At 39.6% G+C, this 21,874-nt stretch overlaps 2 protein-coding genes across 2 annotated transcripts in view; one reads left to right on the top strand and one right to left on the bottom strand.

Annotated features, from left to right (window-relative positions):
* The window catches only part of LOC143136972 (interferon-induced protein 44-like), a 59,449-nt gene extending 38,888 nt beyond the window's left edge, over positions 1 to 20,561 (top strand). The window contains exons 2-8 of the mRNA XM_076297550.1: positions 16,701 to 16,752; positions 16,877 to 16,916; positions 17,072 to 17,273; positions 18,374 to 18,514; positions 18,630 to 18,828; positions 19,019 to 19,119; positions 19,733 to 20,561. Of these exons, the coding sequence (XP_076153665.1) occupies positions 16,701 to 16,752; positions 16,877 to 16,916; positions 17,072 to 17,273; positions 18,374 to 18,514; positions 18,630 to 18,828; positions 19,019 to 19,119; positions 19,733 to 19,918 (921 nt within the window). The 3' untranslated portion in view covers positions 19,919 to 20,561. The remainder of the gene's footprint in view (positions 1 to 16,700; positions 16,753 to 16,876; positions 16,917 to 17,071; positions 17,274 to 18,373; positions 18,515 to 18,629; positions 18,829 to 19,018; positions 19,120 to 19,732) is intronic.
* Positions 3,181 to 5,965, bottom strand: LOC143125771 (uncharacterized). Its single transcript, XM_076287923.1, has 7 exons — positions 5,919 to 5,965; positions 5,619 to 5,825; positions 5,340 to 5,361; positions 4,072 to 4,242; positions 3,705 to 3,908; positions 3,311 to 3,413; positions 3,181 to 3,197 (listed from the first exon to the last, which is right to left on the bottom strand). The coding sequence occupies exons 1-7, from the start codon at positions 5,963 to 5,965 to the stop codon at positions 3,181 to 3,183; spliced, it is 771 nt and encodes a 256-aa protein (XP_076144038.1).
* Positions 20,562 to 21,874: the final 1,313 nt, after the last annotated feature.

Consider the following 21,874-nt stretch of genomic DNA (forward strand, 5'->3'; position numbering starts at 1 on the left):
CATCTTCACAGCTACTTCCGTGCTGGACAGGGGGTTGGAGCCGGTCATCACGATGGTGGGTGTGGGAGAAATGGGTTCCTATAAAATCACACTGCATGTTACAAAATATTACAAAATGTTCAACCAAATACAAGCATGCAAACCAACAAACAATGAACCAGCTTTCTTGTAATATCAAATTCTATCATGTGATCTACCAGTTCTAGCATTTGTGGCCACTGTATTCTAGACAACGTGGAAACAAAAGTATTCCATGAAAATGCCACATTAACCCTCTATACCCCAGTGGAATTCTATAACAATGCCCCAGATTCCTGGGAATTCTAAGAGAAAAGGGCAATTTGAGAAACATTTCAAATAACCAAGAATAACTAAAAATCTAATGAAAAGTGTCAATTGTAAGTTTCTTTCAGTTTAAAGATTAGAAATGGCTCTTTCAAATGATATATGATCCATTAAGAATTGTATATTCATGTTTCCCATAGACGGCCATAGGCCTACTCACTTACAGTCTCAAAGTTTTTCACTAACAAAAAGTTTTAAATATGGTTCACATATTTCTGTATTAGAAGCTGGGAAACAAGATACTATATGAGTACTGATTTCATTGAAATAGACAATCTTGCACTTATTTGGGATTTAGCTGGACAGTGAGCCTTACAGCTAAAAAATGATGAGGATATGAACTAACGTGGCCAGAAGCATAGCGCATGAAATCGTGACTCATTTGATAAGCATGTCACCAAGAACAGGGACTGTTAAACCTGACATGGATTTACGTTTTGTTTTATATGCACATCATGTTATATATTTTATCTAAACTTGATCAGTTGATGATAATGAACCTGTTGCACTCGTTCACTAACCTTCAACCTATCCTGTGCTAACATTACGAGTCTCAGACTAACGTTACATCAGTGAAGGTAGCAAATTAGCAGGCTTTTTTGTAATCACAAAGATGACGAGACATTGGCCTACTTGTATACCAATACATTTTCCTGACATCCATAAGCAGAAAACACAACGGTTCCCGCTTTGGTTAGTCAACAAAAACTCATTTAGAGAGACATATATAAGTAGTAGTTTGCAATAACTATCTGTAAGTGGGATAACTATAATGTTAGCTTTACTATACATGCCAGAAAGGGGTAATGTTAATGTTATGTGTTAAGATATAACTGCAAATAAACCTGGCATGGGTTTATCATAAACTTTATTGTTAATTAGGCCATGACCCATCACTGAATTATGCCTATATTTTGCTGGTGCTAGCTAAACTCAAACTGATTTTTACAGTGACAGCCATACGATTTTTTTTTATGCCAGAGAGGCAGCTAAGTCAGTCATGACAAACGGGAGGGTGCTAACGTTAAATATATTACACTTTCATGTTTTTATTTTGTCATTTTCTTACATCAATATGATCTTCACTTACATCAAAACATGGTGGATGCACATCAATACTATCTCATCTAATGAGAAAAGACGCGGACGCTTGTTAGAAGCCATAACTCCAGAGGCACCGTAAGTCCTCAGCCGGTCAGTCAACAGGCTAAACTCAAAATTACCGGAGAAATGTCAATAGCGACCTAGCCATTTAAGTGTGTCAAAATAAAAGTCTGGTGTTTATGTATCCACTAACGCTGTATTATTTCATGTATGAAGGTTATACTGTAGCAGATGTCTCTTTAAGAATTGCGGCCGGCCGCGGCCGTTACAGGAGAATACAGAATGGCCGTCGACGGCCGTTACGGGGTATAGAGGGTTAAAGCGATACAGTAACAAAATGCTATGGACTATTTTCTAAGGAGGCCTTACCTGGTCGTTGACAAAAAGGAATGCAGGATTTTCTTTGAAAAATGATGGCAGCAAGACAATGGCTGCATTGACCATTTGAGCTATAACAAAACAAAATAAAAAACAGACAACCATTCAATTCCAGAACCCCACATTTTTTAGTCACTAAATGGTATTCTGCTAAATAGCACTCATTTTTACCAAATTTGGGCATCTAGTTCAAAGAGTAGTGGGTGACAGGGGGAAAGCATGGCTTAATGAAAAAACATACACACCTTTTCTTTCTTGTTCATCCTCACATGACTGCAGTGTCTGCAGGCAGGTGTCTTTTAAAGTACCTGTAGAAAATCAGTAATACCAAAATGTAATTACTATATTCATATTGTTCTACATATCATTAACGTAAATCTCAAAAAATAAACTGTATTTTGCATTAGAAATCAGCAATGCTAAATTGTTTGAAAACAAGCATAATTTATTTCTGGCCCCATTTACACGTACATGGTTATTTTGAAAAACAGAAATTTTTCTTCGTTTGCGCCCTTCGTTTACACGCAAAAGGAGAATTCACATCTGAAAGCGATTCTTTCTAAAATCTCCAGCCAGAGTGGAGATTTTGGAAAACTTCGGTTGCACGTTTGCATGTAAACTTGTAATGTAATCTTGAATTTCCCCTTGGGGATCAATGAAGTATCCATCCATCTATCTATCTATCGATCTATCTAAACGGACAAAAACGGAGGTTTAGGCAGCCAACGTCACAGTAGGCCTATGCGCCAGAACTTGCACCTGCGCCAAAAGTGCAACCTATGTTTAGCCTACATTTTCATTTGGCTATGGTGATCATGGATGCATTCAGAGTAGCAGTCGCATTTTATGTTGGTGCAAACTCTTTTTGTCTGTTTGCAATTGCAAATACAGTTTAAAAGAGAAAGAGGAAGTGATTTGTTGCTGTTGTTGCTATTTTCGGGATTCTGATTGGCTAACGTGGGCTTGAGCTTCTCGTTACACTGCCACCTACAGGTTTGGCATGCTTGAGATGGCATATATACACAGGTTAGTGTAAACGAAAACTTTTCTGAAAACTGACAGGTGTGCACGATGATATTTTTGAAAATGGAGAGGGTTAAATGTCCGTTTATGAAAATAGCCGGCCACGTGTAAGCGTAGCCTCAGTCAATTGCACTGAGCCCTCACAGATACGGGCTCTTTTCCTGTATTGCAGCACCCCCTATAGAGGCCAAATGATGCCAATTTCCTAGTACGTCATCACGATCAGGTACCAAGTTTCTATACCAAGTTTGGACATCGTACATCAAAGCCTTGCTGAGATGATATACCTCAATGTTCAATATCTGGTATACAGTTCAAACGTTAAACGTACTAGTTTAATTCTGAGTCTGCAAAGGCAGAAATTCAGACTGGGCCAATGTCTCCTCATGATCCATAAGAAATTTAAAGTAACATTATCATGCATCACTGACTGCACCTGTAAAAAAAAAAAACTCTGTACCTTTAGGTGCCTTTTCTAACAACCTTGGCGCAAGTTCTCCCATTTTTGTTAGGATGGTTTTATCAGCGTCGATCTGGTAGATTCTTTTCATCTCTCCAAGGAGCTGTGGTAAACACAGAGGAAAATTGATGGCTGCATAAACAAAGTTGGTTGTTCTTGCACTAGACAAACAGCAGATTTATTGTAGGGAGAAGTGGTAGTGTAATCTAGTGTAAGGGTTAGCAAGCCATAGCCAGAAAAGTTGTGAAGATGCCATCACTTGCTACCCTTGAGCAAGGCACTTAACACCAAGGCGGGATCCTAAAGCAATTTACAAATCTAATTCACTTTGGATAAAATGGATAAATGCATAAATAAATAAAATGTATTTATATTCTCCAACACATATACTTACAATATTTGGTCTCATGAGACAGGGAAATTCTTTAAGGACTTCAGCAGTGGTGTGGTTTTGAATGTAATGCTGCCGATAGGTCTTGGTTCTGTCGAGCCGCTGTAGAATTATATCAAAACTTGGCCTCGCCTTATGGTGCTCCTGCTGCAAAACCTCAATGTGCTGAAGGATGGATCTCAAGTCTTCTGCAGAATCCAAGGAAACCTACAGTGCAGAACACCCCACCCCCCGCAAAAAAAGCCAAATGGTCACCTGTCGTCATCATAAACACTGATTTTACATGCCAGCGGAGCAGAGGGATGCAGTGTGCTGGGTTCCATACACGTGTTTAACCTGCCTCAACAAATGCTGGTGCTCCATTTCTTACCTCCTGTTCGCAGCTCCTCTTCTGCAGGCAAACCTCCTCAGTCTCAACCCCCCGCTTTCGTCCTGAATGGCGTGCCGAGTACTTCTCTTTCATTTTGGAAACTTCTTCCAAGTTCACTAGTGGTCTTCTTTCTTTCTTAAATTTGTTTCTAAGTGATTCGAGCAAGGCATCCTAGGGAAAAAAACAGAGTGGTAGATTTACTAATTATTTAAGTGGCTTAAGTATAAGTATAAGTAAATATACTCTTTTGATCCCGTGAGGGAAATTTGGTCTCGCCATTTATCCCAAGCTGTGAATTAGTTAGCGCTTTCAGATATAACCTCCGGAGTATATGAGGTGGTTTGTCAAACGGAGGTCCTACCCTTCGGATGATTCAGATATGATGCTAAACTGCGGACCTAATACTGACCTTACACGGACGTATGTGTGAACGACATACACGCACAGCACAAAATGTTGTATGCCCTCATGGACAGTAGCTCCGTGATGTCTGCATATTTCCAGGTCGGACATTTTCTGGACAGCACTATGCCACTCCATCATAACACTGGCATTTAAGTCAGATCTAACCACATGGACGCACGAAAGAAACGTCACCAACACGCCCTCTCACTAGGTGTGATTTTAACCGCATGTTCTACTCCTCGTTCAGACACAGCACATTTACATAATGTCCGGAGGAAATACTAGGGGGGGAGTAGTATAAACACCGGGTGAATTCGGACTTCCATATGACCGGTTATGTCGTTCAGATATACGGCCCCACCGTTTAACATCGGCAGTACCTCCGGTCTTACACGTATGTCTGAAAGCGCTTAGTGAAACCCACTAAACACACAGTGAGGTGAAGCACACACTAATCCCGACACAGTGAGCTGCCTGGTACAACAGCGGTGCTCGGGGAGCAGTGAGGGGTTAGGTGCCTTGCTCAAGGGCACTTCAGCCGCTTCCTACTGGTGGGGTTCGAACCGGCAACCCTCCGGTTACAAGTCTGAAGCTCTAACCAGTAGGCCACGGCTGCTCCAAGACAAGATATTGGAGTTGTCACCACAAAGCCCTCATACTATCAAACATTTGTGGACAGTACTGAAAAGGGTGTGTGTAGGCTCTTTTTATTCTGATATTTAACAAATACAAAAAATATGTTAATATTAACTGACCTAAAACAGAAAAGTTTTACTCTGATTTAATGATTAAAGGTCAGGGAAAAAAATTCTGGTTCCCACTGTATTTTGACCTTATAACCCTAAAATAATTTTGTTACTTACGTATCCAGAGCCATATTTCTCCCTGAGAAAAGGGAAGCGAATCAAGGTTGATCTCAATGTAAGAACATATTGAGTGTGAGAGGGATACCTAAGGACATTGACAAAACAAACAAACGAAACTATTGCAAGTATTCAGTGTTTCCCATACATTGAGTTTAACTATTTATTGACTACTGGCTTCTTCAGAAGATCATGTAGGGAAATTAAGCTACACAGGAACTGAACCTACATAAATAATTTTGTAATTATAAAAAAGAATGAAGGATGAGTGACACTTACATGGTTTTTTGACTGAGGTGGTCAAACAAAGCCTGAATGAGGGCATTTTTCAGTTTGTTCTTCCCCTGAGACTTGAACTGTGTATCCTGTGAACTTAAAGCACTATTGAGAAAAGGTGGGAGGATGACATCAGAGGAAACTGGCGAAACTGGCGAAACTGGCATCACTGGCGTCTCCGCTCTCACTTCAGCATCATGGCTGTCTCCCCTATCAATTAGAAAACAGAAATGTTTGCACATTTATAATAATCTTCATATATAACACATTTCAGTAAACATATTGAACTGCTTAATTACTTACAACTTCAATTTATCTAGAGCAGCCATGAACTGAACCTGGTCCTTCATCTTCGGAAACATTCTCTCACTCATACGTTCTGTCATTTTTGTGAGTGTAAGGCCATCAACTTCATTTTCTGGAGGTGTGTGAGGTGAGGAAAAACTGAATTTAATCAACATGACATATGGACATTTTTATTCTCAATTAAAAAAAAAAACTTGTACTCAATTTGTATTATTACCTCACCACTAAGCAATTGCTTTGTACGGCTGATAGATTTAGTGTATCTAACAAGGGAGTATACTGATAAGTATCCTTTTTACCATCTTCTTGAATATTAAGAGTGCACTCAACAGATTCAATCAAATTTAGATTTTCAATGCAGTATTTTTCTAGTTTGTAGGGAGTATTCACTGCGCTAAAACATTGTTCAAATAAACGATCCTCACTGAACATAGACAGGGGCAAAGTACGAACATCAATACCACGTTCTTCTAAGAACTTTTCAAATATTTCTGTGAAACAACTTTGGAAAAAGATTAGCAGTGTTTCATACCCATAAATAACATCTGTTTGTATACATTTTTGAAGAACATACTTTTCCTGAAGATACAAAGCAAATGTTGTCAACCGTCTTTGAAGTGATTCAGTTAGTGCATTTAAAAGTTCTGATATAGATACTTGAGAAGTCTGTTCAATTCCACCACTGGGAGGAGTCTCTGTTGCTTCCACAAATCCTTGACAGTTTCTGTGCTTTTGGCGGATGTGGTTTTGTAATGATTTCACTCTTGAAAATGTACGTGGGCAGCCATCAAGTCCACATGTAACTGAAAACGCCTCTAGGTTTTCATGAAAAAGCTGCAGGTGCTTTAAAAGTTTGTTGTGTGTTGGTTTTTTGATTGGACAAAATGTACACTGTAAAATCATGTCCGTTCATATGGACCTACCAATGAAAGTGTCCTTGGCATGCCCTAGTCCAGCTTCTTCAAGCCATTCACAAACTTGTGACACTGACCATAGATGTGCCATACCTGATGAAAAATATAAACATTAATTAGAAAAATCATTCAATTTACTTATGAACACCAAAAAACAAATTGCATACTACAGTGAAATGCATTTTCTATTAAATTGCTTGCATTTTTAAGCATCTTGCACCAAATATGCTGACTTGACTGAGATACAAGATATTTTTTCTGTCTGAAACTGCATTTTGTCGTTTGCATTTTGGAAACATCCAAAGGGGAAGCCCAAACCCGTTAACGTTACATATACGTGATCGTACCATTTTAAGTTTGGCTAGCTAGCTGCTAAGCTAGTTAACGTTCAGTAACATATAACACTCCACCCACACGAAATTAGACAGACAGAGACAATATTCACATTCAATATTGACATTCAATCAAAAAACGTCAAACTGACCGTTGAACATGTAAGCAGCAATAACTTAGAAAAACGTTGATAAAGTTTCAAGACGCAGCTATATAGAAGCTGCTAGCTACTCATAAAATGGCGCCCGACCTGATTGCTATAACGTTAACTGTTAACGTTAGTTAATGTTAAAGTTAGCTAAGGATTTTCAACTTTTCTTTTGTAAAATTGGGATATAGACTTCGTTTCGTCAACCCCACAAATCGCTAATGTATTTGCTTGATAATGAGACTAAGCTGGTGTACAACAAGCACTCTTAGAAACACTTACCGAAAGGTTTATATAATCTTCTGGCAGCTTCGATGAGATGTGACCTCCAGCAGAAGTTCAGGCGAAGAGAAAAGACTGAGGATTAACAACGTTCGTGAGATGGCGGTTGCGCGCTAGAATGTTGGCAAAGATTCTGGAATCTTTGGATCTGAGGCTCGTGTTAACAGACTGAAAATTATCGTTTTTGGAGGAAAGTGATCGCACACAAGACACAAAGTATAGCTATTTTTCAAACAATTTCACGCACACAGGCTTTCCCAAACCATTCAGCCTAGCTAGCCCTTTCCCTTCTCATTCCACCCTCCCAAACGAATGATGACCAAGGCTGTAAGGTTATTCAATGCACACACAACCCGCTGCGATCAAACATGTCATTCAAACAAGTGACAAGTCACAAAACAACCTTGTTGTGCCCGAGAGGTTGAGGCGAGCCTAGCCCAAGTGTAGCCTGCCAATGCCAGTGGGGTCAGTGGATTGTAGGGTTACAATAAATTAACAATGAACGTGAAATTATCGTACATTATGAGATGTTTTGTTTTCATTATTGATCGGTATTGAGGTCAAAATTATCATACAAATACGATAATATCTGGCAACACTGGCGAGGCTGCTGCATGCCTACTTGGCTCTAACCATGGAAATAATATGTGTATATCCCATATTTGTGAAAGGAAAATGATGCACAAACTGTTTTAGAAATATTAACAACTATATCTGGTAACCTGATCACAATGTCCCAATGCCTAATTTGTGCATAGGCTAGTGTTCAGTGTGTGCATCATGACACCACAAGTAGGCTAGGGCATTGCTCGGCTATGGAATCTCTCCGAATGGAATGGCGTAGGCCTATTTGATGGACTCGATGTAGACAGGCAACAGTCAATGTGACAACTGTCACTTGCAGCTAGGACACGGTGTTAGGCTACTTCATTTGATCCAAATAACTCGAAATTTGTTGTTTGAGCAGTCAAGATAGATTTGTGTAAACATTTGTGCTGTGCAGCCTTCATTGACCACCAAATGGCAAATGTCCTAGCCCGTTGGTCTCTGAAGAACCATTTCCAATGTGAAGAACCTTTTGCCTGATGTAATGGTTCAACACAGAATTTTGACTCTCCGTGGAACCATCCAGAAATTTAAAGAACCATTTAAGCACCTTTATTTTTTAGAGTGTAGGTCAAAACCAGGCCATTTTCGTGGGTCTATCATGAGGTGGCAGTCTCGCCAGGTCTCACTGATCACTTCCCGGAATGTTTACACGAGTAAGTAACAGGCAACAGAAAACAGCTTGGCATTCAATGAGTTAACAACTCTCATCTGTCTGTAGAAGCTAAGCGTAAACACGTTGAAGTGTCTGCATGGAGACACTTTAAATAACAGTTAACTTACTTGCGCCTGATATTTCATTCAAACTAAAACTACATTCACAATGCCATATTACACAGATGTATTTTTGGATATGATATTAACTACCATTCCAGATATCCAACATAATGGTGAAGTTAGCTATTGGAAAAGTTAACATTAACTCCGTCAACGTTAGCGATTCTTAGCTCGCTAACGTTAGCTAATTGCTAGCTAGTTCTAACATGACTTAGTTCGGTTTTGGTTAACATTACACTTTGAAACCAATATATTTATAATAAATTCGCGTTTTCAATTGGCATATGCAGAAGTACTGTAATTCTTACCTTGGATATGATGATGGCAGAGTTTGGACAGCTCACACAAGCAGAAAAGTAATAGTTGAAGTTACTGGATTTGAAAACTGAGGCAGGGGATGAACGTTAGAAATCGCCCCACAATGCTGTGCGGTTCAAGTGCAATTCAAATTGCTGTCAGAGGGTTAAAAGCAGAGCAAGACTGAGAGGCAAACATTTAACAACTTGTTGAAAGTGTCTTTTTTTGTCAGCAATCACCAAATGAAAGCTAGACAAAGCCAAAACGATTTCTTTGCAACTAGTAGACACAGGAGTTGCATAGCCTACACATGCTCATTCCTTATGGTATTTAACTCTCAAAGAATTTGTTGCAGTTCGCAATTTTCAGTAAAAAAGTGACTTAATGTGCCTGACATTTTTATTGTAGTTTACTCTTGAGATGTTGACCTTAAAATACTCAGTAAGTTAACCCATTACTTAGGCTACCAGTGACCCAGACAGTGGGTAGAATACCATGTTGGAGATTGAGTTCCAAACCACCAACCCAAGTGGGCTGGATTATGGAAAATAACCCAGCATGGGCTAACATAACCCAATAAATGGTCAAACTGCCACAACCCAGTAATTAGGTGCAGAAATAACCCAGCATTTTTTAGAGTGTACGAGGCACTACTACTAATAATAATGATCACATTCATCATGTTGGTAAGAACAATGTTGGTATTTTACATTTATTTTGTATTACTACTAGCCTACTGCTACTGGGCTACTACTACTAATAATAATAATAAATTACTTAAATCATGTTAATTCCCTGCACCTGTTTTAGACGTCCAAAAAAGTGACCTACACCGACGTCCAAATGTTCAACTACATATTGACAAACAAATGGGGTCATTATTAGACGTCCAAATAGTGGACCTAGTTTGCACGTCGTTCTAAAGTTCAGAATTGGTCATGGACCGACGGACGCAATATAGACATCATCTCAACGTCCATACGACGTCCAATGTTTAGTGGGTAGTTTTACTGTCATGCATGCAAGAAATGAAGAATATGTATGACATATAAAATGTTATAAAAAGTTGGTATCTAAAGACAGCAATATTATTACAATGACCTTGTATTAATGTTGATTTGTATAAAATGGCTGTTAGAGTTAGCTAAGTCAGTTAAACCTTCTCACCTCTGTGCGTGTAGTTACTTATTTCTGACGCACCCACCGCTAACCTAGCTTAGCACAGGTACAATAGCCTACACCCCCCAATAGTGACAAAAGAACCAACATTTTCCTACTTACATGCTGTGACTTGTATAGTTATTTGTACAAATAACAATGCAAATGAGACACAGCCATTTTGTAAGCTTATACATACTTGAAACTATGTTCACATTCAGGCAAAGCACTTTTGCTTGGGCGGACTGAAAAGTTCCAGTGTTACTTCTTCAAACCCCAAGGAGCAGTGATTTGTGAGTGAAAACATAGGGTTACACTTTACTTGACTGTATTGACATAAGAGTGACAAGACACTGTCTTGAACATGTCATAAACAAGTTATAAACGTTTATGACATAATGCTTGTGTTATAAAGTGACATTCGGTTTTTGTCATAACAAGTTAGGGTTAGGATTAGGATTAGAGTTAGGATTAGGTTTAGGGTTAGGGTCAGAGCTAGAGTTAGGTTTAGGGTTAGATGTTAGGGTTTATATGTCATGACAGTCATGTGTTCATGTCGATACTGTCAAGTAAAGTGTTACCAAACATAGTTCCAAGTTCCACCAACAAATTTCACTCAAGGCAATTAAGGACACAAGCCAACCACAGAGCACAAAGCAATCACTGGAGCAATCATGGTGAGTCACTCACTGGGGGGTGGGGAGCTGCCAAGTGAGTGGTGTCACAAGGCTAACGTTATAAATCCCTGATCAATGCGATTGGTTCAGCTGGACCAATGATTTCAAAGTTAGCTCAAAGTCTAGGCCTGTCGTGATGTTGAAAATGTGTCTCAAATCTTTAGTGACCAGATACTATTTTAGTTCCAGTGTGGTATAGAACTGAGTCTGGCTACATCAGGCAAGAAATAACATCTATCTACAGAAAAAAAACAAATTCATTCATTTAATTTGTATAGTGCTGTACAAGTGTGGGGTAATTTTTATATGTCTCTCAAGACACTCAAAGATGTTTTACAATTTTCATGTAGATACATAATACAAGCAGCACACAAGTTTACATAAACAGAGAAACAAACACACACAGAAGACGTGGAAAAAAGGAGGTAGAAAATGAGGCAAGGGAAGAGCTGAAAAGGTTTGAAGAGTTGGGTTTTGAGGGCCTATTTGAGGAATGGTAGGGTGTTTGATTCTGAGCCAGATGGCCCTTCACGATGGCCCACTACTGCATAGGGCTCTATGATGGGCTCTGTTTTAATTGTGTGATGTATAGAGTTTTCCAGAGGGAGGGTGTAGCAGCTGAGATGTTTGTCTACAAAGCTCAATCAGTCTATCACACATTTGGTGAGGTAACTTCTATTTGCCAGACACTTTTATCCAAGTACTTCTTTCCCATGTCAAAGCTAGAAGTGACGGCACAATAGACAACCCTCCTGAAGAAATGAACGTTCTGTGTAAGGGATAATGTATAGAACGCCGGTCATTATCAAAATAAGTCCCGACACGGCGAAAAGGACCCCGACACGCCAGCGGCGTTCTGTACATTATCCCACTTATCGTAACTGTAACGGCTCCCACATTCAGTTGCGTTCCATCAACGCATGCCAGTGGGTGTTCCCCACGGTAGCACCAGGTATTTGCCTGGTGTCCCTTTAAGGTATAACCGTAATTTGATTGGCTGGTGTCGTTTGTTGTTCGCTTGTTCGTAATTTGATTGGCTGGTGCCATCTGACGGTGCACCAACAGCTGAACTTCTCAACGCGAGCAACGGGAGCAACGCGACACAACAGACTCACAATTCAGTTCGGCAACGGATGGCGTAAGCCCATTTAAAGTGAACGGGATGCGTCTCCAGCACTGCAACGCAAGCGACTGTGTGCAGGAGCGTAACTTGTTATGGGTAATTCCACGTAAAACTGTCACATCCATAACATCAACTAACTACCACAACTTTCCTGCCATACATACCAAAGCAGTGGCGCTGCATAGCCTACGGTCCAAACATTGAATTGTTTCAAGAGGTAGAATGCATGATACTTCCTTAAAATAGGTTAGTTAGATTCACAACACGTTAATCTTGAAAAAATAAAAATTCTCCTGAAAAGTTCATTGTGATACGAAGCAAATGCAATCCATTGAGAAATCCATACCCGGCTTAAGTCAAAACTTTCCTGCCATACTGAAAACAGAGCTAGGTGACGGTAATGCACATTGATATTATGGTCTGTATTAACTTTCTAATGGGGAAAAAAAGTTCCTGAACCGAATGACACCCAAATTATAGGGTGTTTATCCACCAACATTAAATTCACAGCCGATTTAAAATGTGACATTGTGGAACTAACTTCCGGTATTTCTCGGGGAAAAATGTAATCGTAATGTTAATAAAAGCATTCATTTGAATATTTATCATGTCAGAAAAGATCATTTAAACCCTACATTTCGAAACATTAGTATCTAAGCTATCATTTACAAGTATAAAAAAATATTTCCATATTTTTGTATTTTTTTATGACTAGGACTACTTAACGCTCTTTATCGCTCTTTAAGATCTGCCCACTTTAGCCAGTTCTCATTGGCGGGGTCACATATATGACTGACTGTAAAATATTCATTGCTACTAGTGCAGCAGAGTCAACATCTTACAGAAAACATACTAAGGGACCATTCGGTATTTATGGAAAGGAGCACCGGAGGAAAATAGGGGAGGGTCATGACTTTTTATTCTTTGTTGAGGTGAGGTGAGGTCACCCAACTTTTTTTAGTCTAGGAGGGTCACCTAACTTTTGTATTCATGGAAACAGCAACAGCAACATTTGGGCCGTCGCCCAGGGCCTTGCGTCCGATGGCTCGCGTCTGATGGGCCTTGCACCTGGCCAAAGACTTTAAGCGTTTATTCTTCATTAACGCCTATAAGCCTAAGCAAAATGCTTAACGTGGCTTAATGTCCTAAAACAACGATCAGTGATCACCAAATGTCTCTCATATTGTTCCTCATAATCACTAAGAACTTTCAAAAAATGTAGCATGAAGTCATATTAGGCCTATGAATGGTTAATGTAGCATGAAGTCATATTGGGCCTATGAATGGTTAATGTAGCATGAAGTCATATTGGGCCTATGAATGGTTAATGTAGCATGAAGTCATATTGGGCCTATGAATGGTTAATGTAGCATGAAGTCATATTAGGCCTATGAATGGTTAATGTAGCATGAAGTCATATTAGGCCTATGAATGGTTAATGTAGCATGAAGTCATATTAGGCCTATGAATGGTTAATGTAGCATGAAGTCATATTAGGCCTATGAATGGTTAATGTAGCATGAAGTCATATTAGGCCTATGAATGGTTAATGTAGCATGAAGTCATATTAGGCCTATGAATGGTTAATGTAGCATGAAGTCATATTAGGCCTATGAATGGTTAATGTAGCATGAATGGTTAATGTAGCATGAAGTCATATTAGGCCTATGAATGGTTAATGTAGCATGAAGTCATATTGGGCCTATGAATGGTTAATGTAGCATGAAGTCATATTAGGCCTATGAATGGTTAATGTAGCATGAAGTCATATTGGGCCTATGAATGGTTAATGTAGCATGAAGTCATATTGGGCCTATGAATGGTTAATGTAGCATGAAGTCATATTAGGCCTATGAATGGTTAATGTAGCATGAAGTCATATTGGGCCTATGAATGGTTAATGTAGCATGAAGTCATATTGGGCCTATGAATGGTTAATGTAGCATGAAGTCATATTGGGCCTATGAATGGTTAATGTAGCATGAAGTCATATTAGGCCTATGAATGGTTAATGTAGCATGAAGTCATATTGGGCCTATGAATGGTTAATGTAGCATGAAGTCATATTGGGCCTATGAATGGTTAATGTAGCATGAAGTCATATTGGGCCTATGAATGGTTAATGTAGCATGAAGTCATATTAGGCCTATGAATGGTTAATGTAGCATGAAGTCATATTAGGCCTATGAATGGTTAATGTAGCATGAAGTCATATTAGGCCTATGAATGGTTAATGTAGCATGAAGTCATATTGGGCCTATGAATGGTTAATGTAGCATGAAGTCATATTAGGCCTATGAATGGTTAACCTGATGTGACAGCATGTTTTTCTTCAGTCTCCTTCACTGACGCCTATGGAAAAAGCTTAACATCCCAAAACAACAATCAATGATCATCAGATTTCTCTCTCATATTGCTCCTCATAACCATCTATAAAAATCTAGCCCAAAGTTTTTTTTTTTCTTTTTGAGCACGTCCGAATCCCAGGCCATAAGGCACTGGGCCTTAGGCTCGAGATATAATTCCAAAGGGGGCAGATACTGCACTTAAAACTTAAAAAGATTGAGCGAAGCTTCCCGAACTTTGAAATTGCGATCAGTGACTGGCATCGGGTGAACGAAGCTTTTCGAACTTGAACAGGCTATTAAAAACTATTTGCGCACCTCCATGTCACAGGAGAGACTAGTGGGCTCGCCCTTCTATGGATTGAAAAAGATGTTAGGCTATACCTGCAAGCTGGCCTATGATTTCATTGCTGAGTTTGCGGCAAAGAAGGCTTGAATGTCGTGTGTTTCTGCTCATTGACAAATAGCGTTCAGCACAATGATTCATGCCCAATTAATTCCCCTGTTAAAGTGTTAAATTCCTCTGTTACACTAGTTTGATTTCATGATGTAGCCTATGATAAACAGTGTTGGTAATGTTACTTTAAAAAAGTAATTAGTTATAGTTACTCACTACTTGTTCCAAAAAGTAACTGAGTTAGTAACTGAATTACTCTATGATAAGAGTAACTCGTTACCAGGCAAAGTAACTATTTGCGTTACTGTTACAAAACAAAGTTGCTATGTCAAAGAATTTTGATTTTTTGAGCAGTTTTGAACAGCCAGTTGAAATGAGTAGAACAGACAGGTGTTTGTAGGCTACATAACTTTCGATATATAGATAGATAGATACTTTATTGATCCCCAAGGGGAAATTCAAGATATTGCACATCGACAGACCTACGGTTGACTTCAGCCTGTGTCATAGGTTTTTGTTGTGAGGCAGAAAGATCTAGCTTTTGCTGCTTGGAGGACTTTGCTCCGAGTCCTTCTTTGCTAGTGGATGGCGAGCTATCATCTGTGGTGGAGGTATCGGTGTTTTTGGCCACTAGCTTTAGATGCTTCATTAAATTAGAGTTGCTTACAACGGATGTCGACAAAGTCTTCGCTCCTGGACATAATGTAGGCCTACACATTACATGCACGTTCTTGCCTTGGTGAATTTGAAGTAGTGCTTATATCTACACCTTGAAAATGCCAACTTTTTGGATTGCTCCTGACCTCTGTTGTTTCGTCGAATCTCTATTTTAGCTGTTGCGTGTGTGTGTGTGGCACGTGTGCTGGCAAGTGTGTAAAAACACTGGCTCTGATTGGCTATCATGAAACATGACTCTGCCTTAGCCAATCATAATCGATTACATTGTTATTAACCCACCTCCTCACTAGCTGTGATCCAGGGTGCGTTCGGATTACACAGTTTATTCAATCAATGCATAGTAACGCACCGCATTTAACGTCCAGTAATGTTAACGGTGTTGTAACGACGGGAAAAGTAATTAGTTAGATAGTGAAAAAATAACGTCGTTACCTAACGCTGTTCTTTTAAACGGCGTTATTCCAAACACTGATGATAAACACCATATGGCAAAAAATGTGACAATTTCCCCTCTTAAAGACAAACTGGTGTAGCTTATTAGACTACTATTAAAATGCACCGACGGTAGCCTAGGCACAGGCTATCGCATGATTTCATGAACGTAAGTGAAAAGGGCCTCGCGTCAAGTTCGCACAGGGCCTCGCACCCCCTTGTGACGGCCCTGCAGATCCTCCTAAGACAGTGGGGGAAAAGTTATAATACGCGACAAACCTGGGAAAAGTTGACAGGTTTGTTTCGGTCCCGGTGATTATTTGTGAAATTGTGCAAACGACAGCCTTTCCAAGTCATTTCAAGGAAGGAGTCGTAGCATGCAAGCTCCCAAATTGACACAGTAGCCTACAGAAGGCATCAATAAATTGTTGGGACTGGGGAGGGTCATGTGTTTTTTCTCAATCACTTTGGAGGGTCATAGAAAAATGTCTTGCTGGCAAGGGAGGGTCACATCTTTTTTGACCAACGCTCCCAAAACTGCGGTAGCCCCTTAAATAAATAACGAACAGTCCCTAATCTCTTACTATTGCTTTACTCTGTGTTTTATTCTAGCAGGAGAAAATGGGGTATTTGTGGTCTAAAGAACCACCTCCACCTGAACAAAGTAAGTGTCCAATAAGCCCCCATCCACATATTCATAAAGGTGCACACACATACATTTACATGTAGACATGTTATAGACACAACACAAACCTTGTTCCATCTCATTGGTCTTCTGTGTCTTCTAGTGATGGAAACTGGCTGGTGTGAAATCAACTGGGGGACAATGTAGAGTGTCATCTTCTCTGTCTATTACTTTTTCATAATTAATACATTTGTGAATTTGTTGAGAAATGGAACACAACATATTCTGCAACATTCCTTTATATTCAGACAGTTGAATTGAATTGATCATGAACATCATTTTTTTACTGTATCAATAGTCAAAACAATGAGATGAAGAAGAATCTGAGGAAACTTCAACTCAAGAATCCTGCTGTTGAGCATCTCCGTATCCTTGTGATTGGCCCTGTTAGAGCCGGAAAGTCCAGCTTCATCCAGTCTGTGAAGAGTATGTTCAAGAACAGGATGGTCAATGCTGCTTGCACAGTTGCAGCTGGTGGTTGTACCCGTTATACCAAGAAGGTGAGATTCTCTGTATCATCTTAAGACTCATCTTAAAATGGATTCAATTATTTTTTTTTCTCATCAATCTACACACACTACTCCAACACTTCACAAAAACAGGTGTTTGGAGTGTTTTGTAAATTTATTAAAAATAAATAAAAGACTGAAATATTCCATTTACATATTTAAACCCTTTGTATGTAGTAGGATGCACCAGAGCTCAATTACAGGTGTAAATTTTACACTTGTAATTGAGCTCTGGTGCATCCTACTTCTATCAATGGTCCTTGAGGTGCTTCTACAACTTGATTGGAGTCCACCTGTGCCTAAATCAATTCACTGGGACCAGGTTGTGAAAGGCACACATCTCTTTATATAAGGCCCCACAGTTGATGGTGTATGTATCCTTCCCCAGATCTGTGTCTTCCCTGTCTCGCAATTCTCTCGACCACGTGGCTTGGTTTTCACTCTGACAAGAAAAGTTCTGCAGCATTGAAAGTGCCCAAGAGCACAGTAGCCTCTATCATTGAAAAAGTTTGGAACAACCAACAGTCTTCCTAAACCTGGCCGCTCAGCAAAGCTTGGTCCTTGGTCAGACAACGACCCAGTGGTCACTATGAATGAGATCCAGAGATCCTTTGAGAAGGACAAACATCAGTGCAGCTCAGTGCCTTGTTTCTTCCACACACACCGTGGGGAATTGTGGCCAAATAGTTCCGCTTTGGTTTCATCAGACCAGATGATTTTTACTTCTCATGGTCTGAGAGTCATTCAGGCGCTCTTTGGGAAACCTCTGGCAAAAAATGGCCTCCATCTGTCCACTCTACCATAAAGGCCTGACTGGTGGAGTGATGCACTGATGTTTGTCCTTCTTTACACTTCTCATCCTCTCAAAGGAACTCTGGATCTCAGTGACCATTGGGAAAAATGTGAAAGAGTGAAGCACTGTGAATACTTTACGTATGCAAAATTCAGTATGCATGCATTAGATGTAATAGTTGAGTTAAATGAAAGGTGGCTGGTAATCAATACTATGTAGCAAGAATTAGGAAAATACACAACTAACCTGCAAGGTTATTATAATTGCTTCCAATGTGTGTTTTTTTTTATGTTATTAGTTCACAACCAACCAATTTGAAGATGAACGTGGAAACATTCTGCCATTTGTCATCAGTGATGTCATGGGCTTGGGGGATTCTGGAGTGCACCCTAAAGACATCATCAGCGCTTTGAAAGGTCACCTCAAAGAGGGCTACACGGTACAACCACATAGACACAAAGACAAACACTACCAAAAAGAGACAAGGATTTGCAGTATTGGGTATTTTTATACTCTCCCTCTCTCTCTCCCTCTCTCTCTCTCTGTCTCTGTAGTTTAATCCTGTAAGGCCATGCTCAGAAGAAGACACAGGATACAACAGCAGCCCAACTCTGAATGACAAAGTTCACTGCTTGGTGTTCGTCATTCCATTAGACAACTTCACAGCTAACAACAGCTATGCAGATGAGAGGACACCTCATCAAGGCCTCATCAAGACGATGCAAGATATCCAACATAAAGCTTGCGATTTGAGTGAGATGCTATTAATTATTAAACTAGTAAAAGCTATTGAATTAGCAACAACTGTGTTTGTGTGTTATTGTATAGTGGTTGCATGCTTCTGCTGAATTCCTTCTATTTTTTATGTTTACTAAAAACACACAACCACAACTTCTTACCAGAGGTACTGTATGTTGTATGAGTTATCATTATTTTATTTCAGGGATCCCTCAGGTGGTCATCTTGACAAAAGTGGACCTGGCTTGTCCTCATGTGAAGGAGGACATCAAACATGTCTACAGGAGCCAGACCATCCGTCAAAAGGTGAATCATTTGAGGGACTATACTCTGTTAATAAACTTGTTTCCATCCATCTTATGAATGCACAATTTCATTGCTCAAACAAGAAATCTTGACTGGAAACACTTGAAATGCCCGTTCAAACTTCTAATGAGTATAGAAATTCAATTTGCTCGAAGGAGGTGAATTAAATCTCAATTCACAACAGGTAGTAAACGTGATTAAAACTGATTGTAAATCATTTATTTGCATTGATTCAAATTTGTTGATTTGTTCATTTCTACCTGCATGTTTCTGTAATCGGTGCTCTGACAAACCTTATAATTTTATCCCATTACTGATCAGAACCATAGATTAGGAGAATGTCTGTTTATAACTCCCATAACACAGTATTGCTGACACTCTTTAAAGACAATGATAATAATGTCCCTCAATTGATTTGTCTAATACATTTCTCACCACCACTCATTCAGTCCTGAGATGTTTGTCTTTTGCATGTGTTTTTTTTTTTGTGAATGAAATTAGCCTTTTAACTCAAGTATACATTGTCATGAAAATGCCAAACACTTGAAGTTGTGCGTTTGTGTGTGTGTGTGTGTATGTGTTTGTGTGTGTGTGTGTGTGTGTGGTGTGATAGGCTCAAGCATGTAGCGATGTCCTGGAAATTCCCATAAGTGACATCTTCCTAGTGAAGAACTACCATGAGGAGAAGCAGCTCAACCCAGATATGGATGCAGTGCTGCTGTTCACACTGAGAGACATCCTGAACTACGCCAACGACTTTGTGGAGAACATCAACAAGCCTGAAGGTGCCGGGGATTGAAATGGAAGCCTTGATTTTTCATCACTTTGATAAGTAGATTTGGGACCTAGTATATTTTTACAAAAAAGCCAGGCATGAACTCTACTGTATGTCATGAAAACAACAATGCACAGCAAGGATCTGTGTCTTCTCATTCAATAAAATGGTTACGTTTATTTCACGTTAGGCAGGTATGGTGTTGCGGCAATTACTCAATGCCATGCTAGTATGTTAGTTCTGGGCAATGTAACAGTCAATCAAGAAAAAAACTTGCACACCATTATTTACTGTTGAATAAATAGACAAAGTGTTCAATCCATCAAGCCAAGGTGCTACCAAGTGAAGTGATAAACGTTTCAGTCCTCAGACCATCATCAGTGCAAACCATACACAGAGGTGAGACACCTGTGTATAGTCCGCGCCTACTTGATGGCAGACCTGTCAATCAGACAGATCATGTAGGCTAAAAGAATAGAGCTTTGGGATGACAGTAGACAGTCTGAGCCAGGATAATCAATGAAAATAAAAAATCACAGAACAAATAGAAAAAAATACATTCTGCTGGAAAGTAGGGATTTCTTTCCCATTCACTAAATACGTTATACTGATGATATCCACTCTGTAACCTGCACTGATCTTATCAATTGTATCCTGAAGTGCCAAAATAAACGTACATGTAAACATCCTCATCGCCGACCTGTTTCTTTTCATTTCTGTTTCCTGTTCCTCAGAATTCTCAAGCAGGAGGGTAAGATAAGATCTCTGTCCATTCTGTAGCTCTTAGACTCATGGTCTTGGGATAATATACTATAATATATGCATATACACTGCACAGACTGCTTACGTATCTGAAACAATCTAACCAAGTGTTAATGATACTAGATGTACCGCAGAGCGGTACAAAATATGACCGCCGCCCAGTCCAGCACATTTTTTCCACAAAAATAAATCACCCTGAAAAGCCTATATGATTCTAACTGTCTCACTAAATTGCATTATCCACACTCAATTCTCACTGGTATCTGCTAGACAACAAGTACCAAAACATGATTAGTTCATAGATTTCACATGTAAAATTAATTTTATACAACCCCACCTCCATCTTGCCTGTTCATAATTCTGAGAAATTCTTGAATTGTGTGCATGTACATGTTTATGTTATGTGTGTGTGTGTGTGTGTGTGTGTGTGTGTGTGTGTGTGTGTGTGTGTGTGTGTGTGTGCATGCTTGTGTGTGTGCCTACGTATGTGCCTGTGCATGCAAGCGTACATATGTCTACTGTGTGAGTATGTGTCATACGTATGATTACTGTGAATGTATGTGTGTGTGTGTGTGTGTGTATCTGTTTGTGCACATGTGTGCACATGAAATGGGTTAACATGACCCCTGGAGGCAAACATATGGAAAAAAATGGTCATCCTAGTCCCTACAGTTCTCAAGATATATCCCTACAGTTCTCAAGATACACAGAGAACTGTGTCTGCCCTACCCTCCTTTCGGGGGGTCCAGTCCAGCGGGGGGGGCAACAGATCAAAACGAAAAACGACGGTTCCATGCTATCCATGTGGGTTTACATGCCCACCAAGTTTTGTGTACCCCGGTCTTTCAGTGTCCCGGGAATCCTTGTTGGTGTACGTCACTAAATGTACACATACATTATTTTATTGTAAGGCCCCCCATGAACGAAAGTACACAAAACTTGGCATGCATTCGGAGGGTGTCATAATGATCCTACACTTTTAATTTCGTGCAGTTTTGACCTTGTCAGCCAGAGATATTGTGATGAAAACACCTAATTTTTTGCTTTTTAATTTTTAACTAGGTGGCGCTATACATGAAATAAGTGGTAATGGGATGGGTTGACATGGGTTGACATGGGTTTTTTAACATTTAGATGTGCGCACCTCTTTCTACATCAATGGGTTGACATGCCCCCTTAAGACCAACATACATAAAAAAGGTGGACCTCCTAGGCCCT

This window comes from Alosa pseudoharengus, unplaced genomic scaffold (assembly GCF_046254945.1).
Source record: "Alosa pseudoharengus isolate Yale_2024_CS ecotype anadromous, Long Island Sound unplaced genomic scaffold, YU_APseudo_1.1 YU_APseudo_1.1_scf_1, whole genome shotgun sequence".
Lineage (NCBI taxonomy): Eukaryota > Metazoa > Chordata > Actinopteri > Clupeiformes > Clupeidae > Alosa > Alosa pseudoharengus.

Coding starts and splice junctions, on each gene's coding strand:
- LOC143125771 (XM_076287923.1), bottom strand. CDS start 5,965: ATGAAGGACCAGGTTCAGTTCATGGCTGCTCTAGATAAATTGAAGTT. Junction 5,826..5,918: donor GCTCTAGATAAATTGAAGTT/GTAAGTAATTAA, acceptor TCTAATTGATAG/GGGAGACAGCCATGATGCTG. Junction 3,414..3,704: donor GTCTCATGAGACCAAATATT/GTAAGTATATGT, acceptor TGTTTACCACAG/CTCCTTGGAGAGATGAAAAG.